Source organism: Anas platyrhynchos, chromosome 6, assembly GCF_047663525.1.
Source record: "Anas platyrhynchos isolate ZD024472 breed Pekin duck chromosome 6, IASCAAS_PekinDuck_T2T, whole genome shotgun sequence".
NCBI classification, from domain to species: domain Eukaryota; kingdom Metazoa; phylum Chordata; class Aves; order Anseriformes; family Anatidae; genus Anas; species Anas platyrhynchos.
Genome location: NC_092592.1, coordinates 18,637,755 through 18,654,856, shown reverse-complemented (window position 1 = coordinate 18,654,856; position 17,102 = coordinate 18,637,755). Strand labels below are relative to the sequence as shown.

At 38.4% G+C, this 17,102-nt stretch overlaps 1 protein-coding gene across 4 annotated transcripts; it reads left to right on the top strand.

The window, feature by feature from the left end:
- Positions 1–106: 106 nt before the first annotated feature.
- SAMD8 (sterile alpha motif domain containing 8) lies at positions 107–16,899 on the top strand. Of its 4 annotated transcripts, XM_038181437.2 has the most exons (7): positions 107–263; positions 827–1,036; positions 5,729–6,337; positions 8,174–8,269; positions 8,985–9,102; positions 9,929–10,079; positions 11,143–16,899. In XM_038181437.2, the coding sequence occupies exons 3-7, from the start codon at positions 5,760–5,762 to the stop codon at positions 11,445–11,447; spliced, it is 1,248 nt and encodes a 415-aa protein (XP_038037365.1). In that variant the 5' UTR covers positions 107–263; positions 827–1,036; positions 5,729–5,759; the 3' UTR covers positions 11,448–16,899. The 4 variants fall into 4 exon arrangements, with proteins under 4 accessions (XP_038037365.1, XP_027315583.1, XP_012951465.1 ...); XM_027459782.3 differs by lacking the exon at positions 827–1,036 and having other exon boundaries at positions 108–263; XM_013096011.5 differs by lacking the exons at positions 107–263; positions 827–1,036 and adding an exon at positions 1,065–3,468.
- Positions 16,900–17,102: the final 203 nt, after the last annotated feature.

Here is a 17,102-nt window from a genome sequence, read left to right as displayed (position 1 = left end):
ACCTTCCCCCGGCCGTGTGCGGGCGCTGTGAGGGGCTCCCCGGCAGCAGCGGGGCCAAGCCCTGGGCCTGGCCGCCCGGGGCCCCCCCGGATGCCGCCGCCGCCCCGCTCCGCCCTTTCCGCCTGCCGCGCCGCCGCCGCCGCCGCTTCCGTGCGGGTGATGGGGAGGCTGCGGGGGCCGCCGCCGCTGCAGGAGGCAGGGAGGGCGCCCGGGAGCCGCCGCCGTCCCGGGGCCGGGCGCTGCGGCACCGCCACTTAGCGCTGGTGGGTGAGCCGGGGCCGGGCGGGGAAACGGGGGCGTCCCTGTGCTGTGCCCATGTCCCAGTCCCTGCCTTTCCCTTCCCCGCGGCGGCTGCTCGTGGGGTGCGGGCTCCTGGCGGTGGGGAGGAGGTGCCTGCGGTGCTTTGCGCCCTACGGGGGGAAAGGGGAAGGGTCCGGAGGGGCCGGGGCACGGCAGGGTGTGGGGTCGGGGCACGGCGAGGTGTGCAGGGCTGGCAGGAGGCTCCTGGCGAGGCGCGGTGGGGCTGCGATGCGGGAGCGCGGCTCGGGGAGGAGGCGTCCTGCGGGCTTGCAGCCAGCAGGAATTTAGCGGTGCCCTGCTCCGGGGGTCCTGTTGCTGCCGCTCTGCTTTGTTTTCTTCCCAGAAATACGCGGGTAAAGGCACAGCTCGGTCCTGGAGCTGCAGTCGTTCAGGTTCTGTAGTCGCTTCTCCGCGTACAGAGCCTCAGCACTGCTGCCCCCTCGGCTGGTTGGGATCCCTGAGCCATTGTAGATGTTCAATGATGATCACATAACTTGTAAAAGTTTCTCATTTCTTGTGTGTTTAGAAAGAAGAAGGCTTAGATGTTCTCAGGACTTAAAAAGATCAGTTTGTAAGTCATTGTCAGGAGTAAGAGCAAACGTGGTTTCGCTTCAGAGGTTGTGCTGTTAGGTGGAAGGACTGTTCGTGTCATCCCCCCTTTTCATCAGAAAATGGGGGCGTGAGAAGAAAAGGAAGAGGTAAACAGGGAGAGCGGTACACCTGAGTTGTTTTTCTGGTAAGTTGTCCAAGGGTAAAGAGCAGCAGATGTTGTTACCAGATGGGTACAAGATTTCTTGAAGTTGGAGGAGGAACTACTTGACATTTGACACTTAGTGCGTGAAATGTACGAGGTCTTGTACAAACATTAAGGGAATATCGTGAATTACATTCTGTGATAAGTTAAGTGGGGGAGTACTTGATCAGTTGCTTAAAAATCACTTGTGTGTACCTTGAATTATGGTGCTAGGATAAAAAATGTTTTGTTCACTGGTTAGTAGATCAGCAGTTGAGCTGCTTTCAGTGTTCATTTGAGCGTAGTACAACCCCTTTGGTTTAATGAGGGATAACAGTCAAGGAGCGGTGTATGTTCTGTTCAGCGTGCTGCAGTGTGTAATCACTCTTAGTGGTTCTCAAGACAAATATGTTCAGCTTTCAGGATTTTCTGTAATAGTTGCTGTCAGTTTTGCATGGAGACATTCTGTCAGAAGGGCTCTTCTAAGCATATGGAGCTAATCTTTGATTTCACAGTATCAATTCTTTGTTTTCCACAATGCAGCACTTCACTGAGTAATTCTTGTAAAGCACATCTTCCTATATAATTTAAAACCTAAGTCTTAGAGTAAGCGAAACAAGTTTTACTTTGAATTTTCTTATCTTACTTTCATAAATTCCATTAAGACCTTTGAGTACAGTTACAATACTGCTGACAGTGTCACTTAATAGAAATGTTTATAAAGCAATTCCAACAGCAAAGTCACTAAGTAAAACTGAACGAAAGTTTTACAGTAATATTGCTGCACTTGAAATTAATGTAGGCTTGTTTCAGGGAAGTATCCAATTTTACAGTCTTACAGTGGGCATTGTGCCATGCTTGGTCAGTTTTATAATTTATATATTTATGTGATATATCACTGTCCTGTTTTTGCAAGTGTTCTTTTTCTCCCATTGTTTACAAGACAGACTGTATGTAGTGACATTTACAAGGTAAGGATCAAATCACTGCACTAGTGCATGCTATACGGCAATGAAACCTTTGGTGCTGTTTGCTCTAAATAAGCACTGGAGAATCTGGAGTTTTCAAGAAGAGCAGGTGACGAGCTGCTGATGCAAGCAGTGGGGTGCCCGAGACTTTTGGTGCATGACAAGGCAGTGCTGTTTCCAGCACGGCATTCAGTCGGTGTGCCAGACAGCAGCCTTACTATTGCAGGCTGGCTCAGTGCGCGCTTTTGTGCATGGTATTTTTGTGCAGCAGCACAGCCAACGCCTCAAATCTGTGTCACGCCCACATTGCAAGCTAGCAGACTTTGTACAGGAAAACTTTTCACCCAAGGTGTGAGGTGCTGTGCTCCTCGGCCAGCTGACCTGGTGAAGGAGGGACAGCTGGAGTCGCCTATATGCAAACTGCAGCCTGAAACCTCCTACAGAGAAATGTAGGTTACGTCGTGTGAGATCTGATAGCTCTTCAGCGTCCTTCCTAAAATTACTCTCAAGGATGGCAAGAACTGAACATAGCTGGGAAAATAAAATCCTGAAGCATGTCAGCAAGGAGAGCCACGGGCCGTGCCCCGTACATGTGGTCAGACTGTGGGGCAGCAAGGATGCTGGTAGCTTGGTGTGTGTGTCTGGGGCCAACTCGCTCGGTATCCCACTGACCCTGCTGCAGGCACAGCCAGAGGCTTGTCTAACCCCTCAGCTATGATTCTGGTGTAAGCGAGCTTTGTTTCTATGATGGGCCATTCTTGTAACAGGACTACTGCCCAGTGTTGGTGTCATGGCAGTGCTACTTTCCCTTCCCTATTGTAGGGGTAATATTTGACTTGCCACGTTTGTAATTCAGGGTAATGACTCAGTGTCCATGTGCTGGAGAAGTTATGGGCGTAATGTTTGACTGACAGTGATTCAGTAGAGGAAAACATGATAGAACTGTGGGTATTAATTTTGGGAGAGATATATATTTAAATAAGGAAAATCCAGGGAAAATGTTGGTAATATTGGAAAACATAGCTAGGGTATGCTTAGTCTTGCAGAGGCAACTTGTTTTTGAAAATGCCCTAACCAAACTGTAGAAATATTCGTGAGTTAGGAAGCACCATTTTTTGTAAAATAAAATAAAAAGACTCCTTACACCCATCAGCATTGCGCACATGCAGTAGTTAATATTTGGTTGTATCCATGCTGTTAATCGAAAGGCCAGAGAAAGAAAAGGGGAAATAGAACACATGATACGTACTGCTGATGGGCTGACTAAATATAAAATCACAGTAACAGGAAAGTAATCAACCAGCTAGCTGCAGACATTGCTGATGTCAGGAGAAAAGTATATTTTGCCCTCTGACACTTCAGTCTGTACTTGGTCCATGTTATTCACGCGTTCGATTATTTGGTTTCGGAGATAAAACCAGTAACGTAGAAGGCAAAGTAGCTGTTGGTGCTGTTTTCTTCCAAAAGGCAAATACAGTCATCTAGGTGTCTTGCTCTCTTTGGTCAGGTCGATAAGTCTTGCATCGCAGACAGGTAGTGCTGGAAATGTTACGAAGCGTAAGTGGAATCTGTATTGGAGTCCAAGTTAACATATTGTGATAAAGAAACTGCATAAAAGGCATGGGAAAAAATTAAGGATTATCGTAAGTATAGAATATTTCTGCTTCTGTCCTGTAAATTCACACTTTCAGTAAGCTTCAAAACTGAATAGTAGCAATTGGGCATAGAGATCAGTATTGTATTCCAGGTGCTTAGATTAAGTGCTAAGAAAAAGTGCTTTTTACTGTGTAAGCTACAGAAGTGGCACTGAATGCACAGTCTGAAGGAGGGTGTTGCTTCTGGGTTTAAAGAAAAACCCTCGCATCAAAACTGAACGTAACCTGTAGCTCTGAAGATGAAGTTAGCTGTGAGCTGCGTGGAATGGTGAAGTTTGTGCTTTAAGTGCTTGTTTCTTTTGCAGTTGGTTAAATGCCTTTTCTTTGGCAGCATCTAAAAGCAGGAGTGGGTCCTATCAGGTGCATCTTAAGCTGATGCAGACTTTCTCCTGGGTCCACTCTGTTCAGTAATGACCTTTGATGTTTTGGGGTATGCTTACTCAGTGTTGCAAGGTCACTTTTACTGCATGTTACACAAGGGCAGATGTATTCATTTATTTATAAGTTCTGGAATGCCATATGAAGAAACACTGGGTTGGTGTTAGGATTCTTGATTCATACTGGTTCGTTCAAATGAACGGAGTTCTGATAGGGTAAAGGAAGTTTCTTGCCTTTGCTCTCAGAAGTTGCTTTGGTTAGAAGACAGACCACTGAGTTGAGTACATTTTGGTAAGTCTAAATTCACTGCTTTTAGAAAACTGGTGATGACTACATTGTTACAAAAACACTGTGATAGCAAACATTTGCAGTTCATCTGCAGTTCTAGGTGAAGCTGGAAATCCAGATGAGCAACTTAAATGTTATGTTGTTTTTCTTTTTACTTGACTAAGATTTTTAAAAAGTACAAAAAGGTCAATAAACTGATCGTTAATTTGCAAACTAATTGTCATAATTTCTTTTGTAATAGCTGTGTTATAGTTGTTTTGAGCAGTATTTTCAAAAGTAGTAAGATAAGAGAAATGAACAAATATGCTCTTACATGGAGAAGGAAGAATATAGTAGATGTGGAGAAGACTAGTAATTGTTTGTGGATGTTTCAGCAACTGTTCAAATAAAGGTATTAAAGCTCATGTACATATTGACTGTATGTGGAGTTTTGAGGAATCAAATCTGCATTGTGTACGTGCTGTTTACATATAAACAGCTGCAGAGGGAATATTGTCAGAGGTACCACTCCCTCAGTGCTTTTAGTAGGGCAGCTTTGAGTTGTGCTTCCATTTTTCTTCTACCCTATATCTCTTGTACTGATGGGAAATCTTGATTGACAAGTCAAATGTTCTCTGATATAGAAGAAAGTAGGGCAGTCCTATTAGATGTATAGTGGAAATAAAAGTTGCACCCAGTAATTATAAGTGCTACTTCTAACAATAGGTACAGCGCCTTTTTAAAACAAGCAGCGAGATGTAAAGATGATACTGCAAATGATTTATCTTAAGTACGCATTTCAAACAGATGATGACTGCACCGTTAACATACAACAAAGTTATCCCAAGTCAGTATGACTGTAGATACCTTGTCTTAGATTTACTTGGCGGGGGGGGTGTCACACTGCCAAAGCTTCTGGATGAATTTTAAATCAGTGGAATATGTTGGACCTGTAATGTACTACTTTTTTTTTTTTTTATCTCTTAATTCAGTTTTACATAGTTGCTGGCTATACTTTCTTGCTTAGTTCTGAACTGCAAACAGCAGAAAAGACTAATTATTAAGCTGCTATTTAAACAGGGTAATCTTTGTTCTTCATTGCCTAGCATAATTTCCTAAATTCAGGTTTTCTTTTTTAACAAAAGAATAAAAGACTGGCTATATCTAGGAAATAGTCTGCTTCTAGGTGGCTTTAAATTTCTATTGAGGCTCAAGTTAGATAAACTTTCCTCGGTTTTGCTGGACTCAAAGTGTTAAAAAAATATTTTTGTATTACTTGCCTAATGAATCATATGTCTGTTTTTTGCCAGGTTCATACATAAAACATCTTTGCCTAAGTAAGCATCTAAAAACACACAGAAGACACCAATGTTTCAGTAAGCTTTGTTAGACATTGAGGTCTTCTCTCTTTCTCCAATATCTAACAGGTCAATTTTATTGGCGCATAGAGGAAGGACGATGGCAGGCAATAACCAGCTTTGCATTCGACGTTGGACGACCAAGAATGTGGCCAAGTGGCTGAAGGAAGAAGGCTTCTGTGAATATGTGGATATTTTGTGCAATAGACACAGGCTAGATGGAATTACATTGCTGACACTTACAGAATACGATTTACGATCCCCTCCATTGGAAATCAAAGTCCTGGGGGATATCAAAAGGCTAATGTTGTCCATACGCAAGCTACAGAAGCAACATATCGATGTCCTAGAAGAGCTGGGTTACAGCAGCGATAGTCACATTGGCACAGTGGGCGCTGCTGTTGGTTCACTGCAGGGTACAGATTGGTTTTGTAATGGTGAAGTACCTCGGGACTATGATGGGCCAATTACTGACTTGAACGGTGATCAATATCAGTATGCAAATGGCAAAAACAAACACTCCACGAGGAGACTGGACCCAGAGTACTGGAAAACAATTTTGAGTTGTGTGTATGTCTTCATAGTGTTTGGCTTTACATCGTTTGTTATGGTTATAGTACATGAACGAGTACCTGACATGCAAACGTATCCACCTCTACCAGACATATTTCTAGACAGGTAAGAATTTTTTTTTTAAAACAATACAATAAAACCATGTTTAAAGTATAGGCTGCTTTTTCTTCATTCTCAACATTTCTAATGCTCTTGAAAATGCTCTACAAAATTGTCATGAGTATAGTAAACCCTCTGTTAAGACTGAAATGTGCTTCTGTTAGATGTAGGGATTTGGTCTTCTCAGGGTAAAGTAATCTGTTATTTTACCCCATTTATATTTAATTCTGCATCTTTAGTGAATCACCATGCAGGAATTAATTCTTTCATCTTCTCATTCTAGTAAAAAGGATGATGGTCAACTCTCATAGGTAAGCAGACACATACTTTTTCTGAAATCCAGATGCTGCTGTGAAGCATAACGTGTCTTGGTATAGAAAGACTTCTGATGAAGAAATGTTTTGGTCTTAAATTTTAAGTTGTTTCACAGTCCTGGCAGCCCACAGATGGCTGACAATCTGGAGAAGAGATGTACTCTGCTTTGGGAAAGTTGGTCAACAAAGTGCCAATGAGTAAGGAAATTGAAAAGGGATAGCATTGATACCGTAGTTATACTGTCTTCTTGATGTTAACTTGTTTAAAATGCTTTAGGGGAACTGAAATAGACCAAATATGTCAGCTCCTTTACAAACCATAGAGTATCTGTGTACGAAAACACTTTAATGACTTAAACAGTGCCTGTGGCTTTTCTAGTGTTAAAGAATATAAGTTTTCAGTCAGAAAAGATATACAACACCAGAGGTGAAATTCTCATCAATGACGAGAAATTTAGTAGGAGATAAATGCTCCATTTGAGGAAGTTCACTTGCACCATGGAGAATTTATGGCCTGGAGAGTTCCAAAAGACAAGATAAACTGTCTAAAAGCCACAGTGTTTTTATTCTTGCCAGTAATTTTCTTTTTCATTAATGGTTTTAGTGAAGTCAATAGGGGCCTAATCTTCTGATGTAGAGTGCAGAATCCCCAATAAAAGTAGATACAGCTCAGCAAGGATGGACCTTATCAAACAAAGTGATGGAGGGGAGAGAGAATGAGAACTATGTCATTGCTGGATTTTGTTCCCAGGACAAATTCCACAGTACTCAGTGAGTGGAAGGATATGGAGGAGCTCAGACAGCAGCAACCCACCAAACAATGCAAGAGGATTACTACAAATCTAGCATTTGAGCAACACTTTCCTAGCCCTTTGTATCAAAGAGAACACAACTATTAGGAGCAGCCTCTCCTGAAAGCTGTCAGTCTGTATTTTGGTGAAGTTGCAGGGAGAAAATTGTAGCTACTGCCTGCAAGGAAGTATTAAATCTTGACAAGCAAGGCTAAGCTGTTTGCATACAGTGATTATCACTGAAATCTAATTTCAAAAGTCACTTATACTTTTCCTAATACTTTCCTGTGTAGTTCTGCTTCCTTAAAGTTGTGCAGCATTTCATTGTGTTGACATGGTATTCTTATAGGCATAAGCAGCATACTTGACATGCAAGTTTGTGTCAGATTATCATTAGTTCCCAACAATCTTCAAAGGAACATCGTTTTAGTAAATCACAAGTAAATTAAAAGAGCAAACTAGAGATTTTCTTTCATTTACTGAATTCTGTGTAAACGTTTGCTGAAAGTACATTATTAGGAGATAATATTATTGAAAATAATTTATTTAATTCAGTCTATTGATAATTTTGATTGTAGTATAAACTATTGTGAGATTAATGCAAGTTAATTTTGTAGTTAAAAAGAACCTTATATGCTTTTTTTGTAATTACTGAGACTAGAAAGAAAAAGTCAAGCCTTTGTGTTTGTATTTTAGGTTAACATCCTTGCTTTTTTTTTTTTTTTTTTTTTTTTTAGTGTCCCAAGGATACCATGGGCTTTTGCTATGACTGAAGTATGTGGTGTAATTCTTTGCTACATTTGGCTATTGGTTCTTCTGCTTCACAAACACAGGTACAGTGTATATATGCATTCAAATTAAGTGGTGCCTTGATCTAGAGGAAGGACTTTAAAAGAATTTATCAGGACTAATTAAGACTATACAGTTAATATAAGTTCATGAATTTCTTAATATTGTTGAAATGGAGTATGAGGACAATTTAATCAAGGATGTTGAGTTATAAACATTACGGAGTAATATGGATGTATTTTTCTACCAGACTTGCTGGTTATTTTCTTTTGAACATACACGTTTCAGAGAGCCACCAGTATGTATGTATTCTCATGTTGTAACAATTCTGTTTATAAGAAAATTCTATGAGAATGAAATTTCACAGGATGACTGAGCCAGCCTAGCAGCTTGCTGTTACTGAAGGAGGGTAGAAAACCTTTTTGTGTGTGTGTGTGTGTATATTTTAAGTTAAATTTTTACCAGTTTGTTGATCTTTATAGGTTCACCAACAGAAGGCATGAGTGCCAAAGCTAGTATAGCTGCAGAGAAGTGGGATGGTGGGGCTTTTGGTGGCAGTAAGCCTGCTCCTTTGTTTCACCCTGTCATGTGGAATAATGCCTTTATAGTACTACTGAAAATAAATAAACAATACAATGACATTTGGAACAATGGTGAAAGGACCTAATGGAATTAAGCTGTGGTGGGAGGAAATGTTTTCTTCATAAAAATACGATATATTCGTATTCTTACTGTCAGTTCCTATATATTTTTTCCCAGGTCTATACTTCTGCGAAGGCTGTGCAGCCTCATGGGGACAGTATTCTTGCTACGTTGCGTTACAATGTTTGTTACCTCGCTCTCCGTGCCAGGCCAGCACTTGCAGTGTACTGGAAAGGTAAAAACTTTAAATGCTTTAAATTCTTTCTCAGGATTTTTTTAAAATGCATATTTTTAAGTTTTATTTAAGTTATGGTTACGATTACGGTAACCATCATGCTAGGTGTGTATTTGTTAGAATAGCACATTGCTCTTATCTTCCCCTCCATCCCTAACTTTATTAGTTGCTATTGTGCATGTATGCATCCTTAGGGGTCTTAGAAACACCTGCTGCATTGGGGAGGAGATGGTGACTTGGTGAAGGGAAGCAGGGGGGCATTCAGACTATTTCACAACATAAATTGAAGAGAATACATCAGAGAAATAAGCACTTAAGACACAGACTTAACAAAGACAAGATGAAAGTGGAATAGTCACTTTGTCTTGTTGGATGCTTTGTTTTGAAAAAAGTATTTCACCCTATCTAAGAAGAAATATTCCATAGAACATGGGATCTAGTATTTTTATCTTAGCTTTTAGTTGGAAGAAGTTTGAGCTGAATACTGGAAGACTGACAAAGACACATTGGGAGGTAGAATGCATTTGGGGGAAGGAAAAAAAAAAAAGGTGGCAGACTTGGTATGTAAATTACTTGCAACAAAATACTTACTCTAAATGCCAGGATTAATCAGAGGTACTAATTGTAGTTACTAATGGGACTGACTGCCACAATAAAATCTAAAGGTGTGCAAATGTGTATTTTCATAAAAGGCACAAAATGATCAATGCTACTAAACATACATAGTGCTAAACAGCTAATTTCTAGTTGTCTGTGGTATAACTTTAAGGGTATATTGTTTGGGCTGGGGAGGAACTTACTAAAGGTTAATGGTACTGTCTTTTAGTTGTACGGCAATGTTTGGGCAAAACTCCAGCGGGCATTTGCAATATGGAGTGGCTTTGGAATGACTCTGACTGGAGTACATACGTGTGGCGATTACATGTTCAGTGGCCACACTGTTGTCCTGACCATGCTCAACTTCTTTGTCACAGAATGTAAGTACACAGTGTCAATACTTGAATGTCCTGAAGTGTTAAGAATTTGTACTGTTTGCTGTCAACCACAGGTGCAAGAGTGTAAATACTTTAATGTCCTTAAGTATTCTCTGCCGCTTGCCCTCAGCCAAAGGCACGCTGAGTGATATTAAAGCTAACAAATTTAAATCATGGGCTTTTTCTCAGGTTTGTGACAGTTAACTTGCAGACAGTAAAGGAGCAGAACCATGTAAATTAATGGAAGGATAAATAGGGCACATGGGAAAAAACAAGTGAAGTGAGCCAGGAAATCAGAAAGGCTTTGTAACTAGAATACTAGGGAAAGTATTAATGATTTTCTGTTACCTTTGTATCTGACAGTGACACATCAGACAAAAGCCCAGTCTAGGTTTATTTACCTTTAGTATAATCTGCAGATCCAAAATAGGAAACCTCATGAGTGAGAATAAATGAAACAGAGTTCTTCTGTAAATATGAGGTGTTATTAGATACATCATTATAGCAAGCTAAAATAATTAGCCTGAGTTCACATTTGATCGAATGACTGAAATAACAGAATTATGTATACTTTGTTATATTTCCCCTTACACATGTAAAAGGCATGATTTTCATTAACAATAGTCAATGGGACGAAATTCTGATTTTCATGGTCCTGAGGAACTTTAGTATGCTGTGTTAATTCTGAAAAAGAATAGTAGCAGCTGTATCTGTAAAGCAGTAATGAAGTGGTTGACATTTATAACTTGTTCTTACTGAATTTATTGGATGTGTGAATGTAAACAAAGCTTCCAGACAAAGACGACAATTTCATCACATTTTGGATGGAAAAAACTGCACATAAACTTACTGGGTTTAGTCCTGCATTGAATTGCATATTCTGTATCTCATTCATGAAATGCTTCCTGCTATAGAAATAGTTCAAAGAACTTCATATATTCACAAGAAACTTTATATATGTAACAAAAGGGAATTGTATTGATTTCTACTTCTTGTTGTCAACTGTGCACTTTTCAGCCCAGCAATATGAGACACTCCAGGTCAGTTCCTTTCTGTTTTCTCCTAGATACGCCAAGGAGCTGGAACTTCTTGCACACCTTATCCTGGGTCCTGAACCTCTTTGGAATCTTCTTCATTTTGGCTGCACATGAACATTACTCTATTGATGTCTTCATTGCCTTTTACATCACTACAAGACTCTTTTTATATTACCACACGTTGGCTAATACGAGAGCATATCAGCAGAGTAGAAGAGCAAGGATCTGGTTTCCAATGTTTTCTTTCTTTGAATGCAATGTTAATGGTACTGTTCCCAATGAGTATTGCTGGCCATTTTCAAAACCTACGATAATGAAAAGACTGATTGGCTGAAGAGTGTGTGTGTCAGTTGAGATTTTTATGAACTGTTATGACTAAGACCCTACAACGCTAGCTGGAGGGGACATGAAGTAACAGTTTTCACTCCATGGCCACTGCCTCCTTGTCGTGCTTCTTAGATTCTTAGCCATAGAACGGGGTTGCCACACTCTGCAGGGATAAGTTTTGTTCCTGTTTTAATGGAAGACAACACGGGGACTGGTAGAGGCAATCAGTGAATCATAACTACAAACCAGAGTAGTAAGGTTCTGTGTGAATGTTTAAGTAATTTCAAGTCACTTCAAATGTGTGCTTGTACTGAATATAATATACCATTTACAGGTCCAGTTAATCACCTTTACCTGACATGCCAGCCTTTATGTACACTGACTAAAAATTAGAACCTTACAATGACTTTCTTTTAAAACAGTCAAAAATTTAATTCTTAAAACAAACTCTGTGTATACTTAAAGATTGAGGAGTACTGTGTCATAATGAGGAAAACAATATAGTTCCTTGCTAAAAGAGTCTCTTAACTGTTAATAGTAAGTCTTAAAGTATAATTGACAATATAAATGGTCTGTGTATGGATTGCCAAAAATGAAAGTCTGCCTTGTGGCTATGGAATGATGTTTTGTGTTTTTTTCGATGAGAGGTTATTTAGTCTAGTCTGTCAACTGTCTATATGGTTGTTCTGGCACCTGGAAGTTTTCCCTTTTGTTTTAAATAAATGAGTTAAAGTAAATGCTGCATCCACTGAAAGTAATATTAATTTAGCTTTAGTGTGTTTAAAGCCACAACGTAATTTTTCTGTGTGGTTTTAATTGCTTTGTACCCAGCCCTATGCATGCTTTTTAGGAGCAGCTCTTTAACACTGGAGGAACAGAACAGTTATCTTCACATATCTTACTGTCCCATAAATGGACGGGGAAATGCATGTAGTAATTCTTTCAGGAAAAGTAATAATAGTGAGTTTTGGAAATAGTGCTCATATTGATGTATGTTTTAGCACTCTGGTGTCAACAATATGGTGAATATCTCTGGATATATATACACAGTATATTTGTATATATATATGCACACAGTATATGTTCTTCTAACAAAATGAAAAAGACTAGTTCTTAATTTAAGTTCTTCATTTATTATGCTGAAAGAAAGTACTATAAACAGTTGACTTTTGGTTGTTTAAAAAAACAAAACAACAACACACTGCCTAATGCATAAGCAAGGATCACAGACGGTGACCTCTTATGCAATGGTTTGTAAGGCGACAATACTAATGTTGGCTGCAGAGGCCTGAAATGAGATTTATGCTTAATGGAAGTGGATAAGTAAAAAGTGCAAATCTTAAACTGTTGTAGCCTTTCTAATTTGTTGTTAGAATTTCAGAATAGGTAGTATGAACAAAAGTCATAGCCTAAGTCAGCCTTGGAAAGTTGCATGAAGCATTTTCTGGCTTGGTACAGGCTGCCTTGATGACTGTAGTGTGCTTAAGCTTGCATAGAGAAGGATCCCTTTGGTGGAATTTTGCAGTTGTCTGTGTTGTGTTCCTTTTATAAGCCTGGATTGTACTAACTTGACTATCATGCACTTTTCATGATATATTACTTTTGTTACTTCATTTAGCTCCTATACCACAGAGGAATTGTGCATCTTAAAAAGTATGCAAACTATATTGAGCACACACACATTGTACTATTGCGCATACTTCATGTTTTTAACATTCCAGTTTTCAGCAAAATTCCAAGTATATTGCTATATTGTGCAATCTGCTATAGTGTAGTGGCTCTTGTCATCCAAACTGGGGGAGTGTGCTGGCACTTAAGGGGGAAAAAATAATCTTAAAGACATAAAGACTATTCACTCGCTGTCCTTACCTTTCTGATTTCAGAAAGGCAATTTAAACATTCCTCTTGAGACTTTATAATCAAAGACCTCTATTTGTTAATTTGTATTTGCCTTTGCAATGCACACAGGGTTACAAATACTGTTTTTTAAACTCTAGGAAAACTTCTGTTGTCAGGATATGCAGGGGGTTTTATTCCGAGTACTGACATGTGGAGGGGCATGCAATGAAACTTGTAAAGCTCTTCATTCTAAAAAGAAATATCAGTACTGACCAGCATAGCTGTGTCTAAACTGAAAAAAAATATTTTGCAATTTAGGCATACAGGAGAATTTCCAAGTACAGCCCAGTGTAACAATGTTTACATAAAGCAAAGCTACTATTTCAATATTTTTAAGTGAAGTTCACATACTTTGAAGCATAAGGCTTCTTTTTTTTTTTTTTTTAATATTTTTTCCAAATTCTCTTAAGTAAATCCATATTTTAAATCAGCGTTGCTTGTCAGTGTTTTTTAATGAAAGCTTGTTTTTTCTGTGCTATCTATATGTTTTCTTGCCGCTAGATGTTTGCGTATGAGAGTAATATAAAGAGGTAGCTCTTGTGAGAACTGAAGTGGGTTAAAACATTGTCAGGATAATTGTGCTTTTCTGTTTTGGAAATTAGTGTTGTCTATCTGTAAACACCCAAGAGGAAAAAGAAAAAAGAATAATAAATAATGATAAAAGAAAATCTGATTTCAAATGCTAAAAGATCACAGTTGATCTGAAAATCTGATAATGTAAGGTTTCTTATTAATGAGATGAAAACAAATTGCAAATGACTGACAGGCTTAAAATTCTGTACCTCCTTTTAGAAGAGTCAGTGGTCTAAAAGCATTTTGCTGCTTCACTGCTGCTGACAAGCCTTTTTAAGTAAAGGCAGCAGAGCATTGTTGGGCCTTGGATTTAATGTTAAGTATCTTCAGCATTGTCCTTCTCCCTTATGTTGGCGCACCAGTCTCTTTGCTCTCCTCAACTTGCTGCATCTGTTGTGTGCTAAGTTATCTTCTGTGATCTGTGGGAGCGCACACATCTGAATTCAGAGAAAGGAAAGAGTTGCTGCTTTGTGTCAGCAGGTGCAGGTGTCTTAACAGTGTGACTCAGGACTATGAAGTGCATAAACTAATCAAGTAAAAAAGTCTGTCTAACTTTTTCATGATGGATATACTAGAGAAGGGGAGAGTCCCGTTCCTTCCTCACCCTCCTTTTTTTTTTTTTTTTTTTTTTCCTGTAACTTAGAAAATCTAGTAATATTTGGGACTTGACAATAGTCTTGAGCTCCTCCTTGTTATCAGTTTGGGCTTATGCTTGGAGGTAGTGTGTAAACATATATGTATGCACCAACCTGATGGTGATAGGTACAGCCACTTATCCATCTTTTTTTTTTTTTCTTATACCTTATGACATAACTTTTTAGAATAATTTTCCTAAACATTTTACTTCTATTTTTTTCTCTCTTTAAGATCCATTAAACAGTCAGAGAAACTAGTGGTGCTGTGATACTGTATCTGCATACAGATGTAAGGTTTCCATAGAAGTGTTTTTTAATAAACTATGATTACACTAATAAAAAAAGCTTGTGAAAGGATCTTTAAGCAAGGTTCCTCCAGCTGTTCTTGAATAATGATATAGAAAGCTTCCATATATGTTAATTATTTTAATGTCCTCTGGTAAACAAGATAACACTAATACCAAGTGACAGTATGAAAATGTAGATAGGCCTGAAATTTTCAAATTTCCAAGACTAACAAGAATTGGATCCTGTAAGTGTATTGCTTGTGGTACAGCTAATTATAGGCTTAACTTTAAACAAATAGCTAAATATTCTGGCTTTAGTGAAGGTTACCATTTTAGTTTAAGCATTTCCTTGGATTAGACAAGGTGCGTGCTGTATAGGAGTTGCATACTGATAAGTAATGGGAATAGAAAGTATCAGTTTATTTTGTTTTCCCTGTTTGTTTGTTTGTTTTTCACATCTGTCTTGGAAGAAAACATTCCAGTAGAATTTAAAAGAAGTTACTGACATACACATACTCTTCTGAGAGAACAACTCTTAATAAAAACTACAATAAAATAGAATTGATAGCTAGGTGACTAAGAAGCCAGAGTTGGTTAAATGATTTAAAAAAAAAATAAAATGATATAAGCATGTTAAATATCAATAATATTAAGAATTACTTGAAATCCTTCAATAAACATAAAAGTGCAGGTTCCTATAATAACCTGTTCTGTATGGCTATCTATATGTGGTGACGACTCGTGTAGTGCCAAAAAGAGTATCTAAGGGAAAGAGGGAAGGGTTGGACTGAGATGTCAAAACAAGTCTTTTGTAACAGTTAGAATCTCATGTTTTTGTTTTTTAATTAAGCACCATTTGCACACTTCATTGCTACACTTGTCCATTACTGTTTAGCTAGGTTTTTTTTTTTGGTATGCTAAAATCCACTGGGGTTTTTAAGCATCTAAAGTATTGTGGAGCTGAAATGCAATCCTTAAATGTGCATTTGTAGAAATAGCAGATGTCTTGGATAAAAGGTAGGTTGTGTGGATGTGAAGCATGTGTAACAAAAGAAAAGTCGCCTATAATGATTCTGACAAACACTATTTTGTTCTGTCTAATCCATGTAGTTTCTACTGAAATGTTGGGGAGAGTTTGCTGGAATCTGCAAGCAGTATTACTTTTCTATTTTTGTTGGTTGGTTGGTTTGTTTTACTAATGTAGGATTCCTTTACGCAAACTTGACCTGTAACTACAAAAACCACCATTATCTTTAAGTAGGAAATTTATTTGGCAGAAATCCTAGCAGTGAGCCGCTTGCCCTCTAAATTATTTTGCACATGTAGACTATGAAACAAGGATTAATTGATAGACCAGTGATGATTAATACAGTTTACTCTTTCTCATGCATCTTTGACATGTAACTGTTTGACATTGAAATGGTATTTGTTGTAGGAAAAAAAGTACTTTGGAATGAACGTGCAGGTGTCTTTCTCATTGTGTTATGGATATCCCAAAAACTAACAGCCCTTTGAACACTAAAATATGAACTCTGAACCATCCATATAGTAGTTTCCTGCATACTTACTGTTTGTATTTTAAGAAAGTTGCAGTGAGCATTATGTACATAATTCAGTGATGTGCACATTTTTAAAGCCAGTTTGTAATACGCGTATAAGAATTTAAGATAAACGTGGAGCACAATAACCTGACGTGTCAGCCCAGTGACTATGTAGTTGAAGACTACCTATAACTTGGTTTTGCTGTCTTTTTCAATTCAGTTTTGTCAAATAAGAGAAATTTTGTCAAATGCAAGTAACCACAAACTGCATTGTATATGGTACTTAACATAATAGGGATGCAGAAACAGGACTTGTCGCACTGAGTAGTTACTTTAATTTTGCTCTGACAGAGAAAATAGTATTACTTAATGGCTAGAAGGTATGCCAGTGAAGTTTAACGTAAGTACTGTAAATAAGTAAATATTGTTTGATTCTAAACTCAGATTGAATTAATATATTGTTTTATATCTTTGTTGTATTAAAACATATTTAAAAGTACCAAAATAAAATGTTTGAAAGATGACAGATGTTTGATTTACTTTACATATAAAATGGTGGCTTCATTATCTCTGTTAGTGTTGTGACCATAAAAGTTAACTGGAGTAATCTAGGGTTTAGAGTTGTATTTATCTCACAGCTGTTTTACTGGTGTGAGAATGCATGCTGCCTATATATGTTGGTGTGCATGAGTTTTTTCAAGCTGTATGTTGATTTGGCAAATAATTT

Excerpts from the sequence above, each read along its gene's own strand:
- SAMD8 (XM_038181437.2), top strand. The coding sequence starts at position 5,760 with ATGGCAGGCAATAACCAGCTTTGCATTCGACGTTGGACGACCAAGAAT. Across the intron at positions 6,338-8,173 it reads CCAGACATATTTCTAGACAG|TGTCCCAAGGATACCATGGG; the intron begins GTAAGAATTTTT and ends TTTTTTTTTTAG. Across the intron at positions 9,103-9,928 it reads ACTTGCAGTGTACTGGAAAG|TTGTACGGCAATGTTTGGGC; the intron begins GTAAAAACTTTA and ends ACTGTCTTTTAG.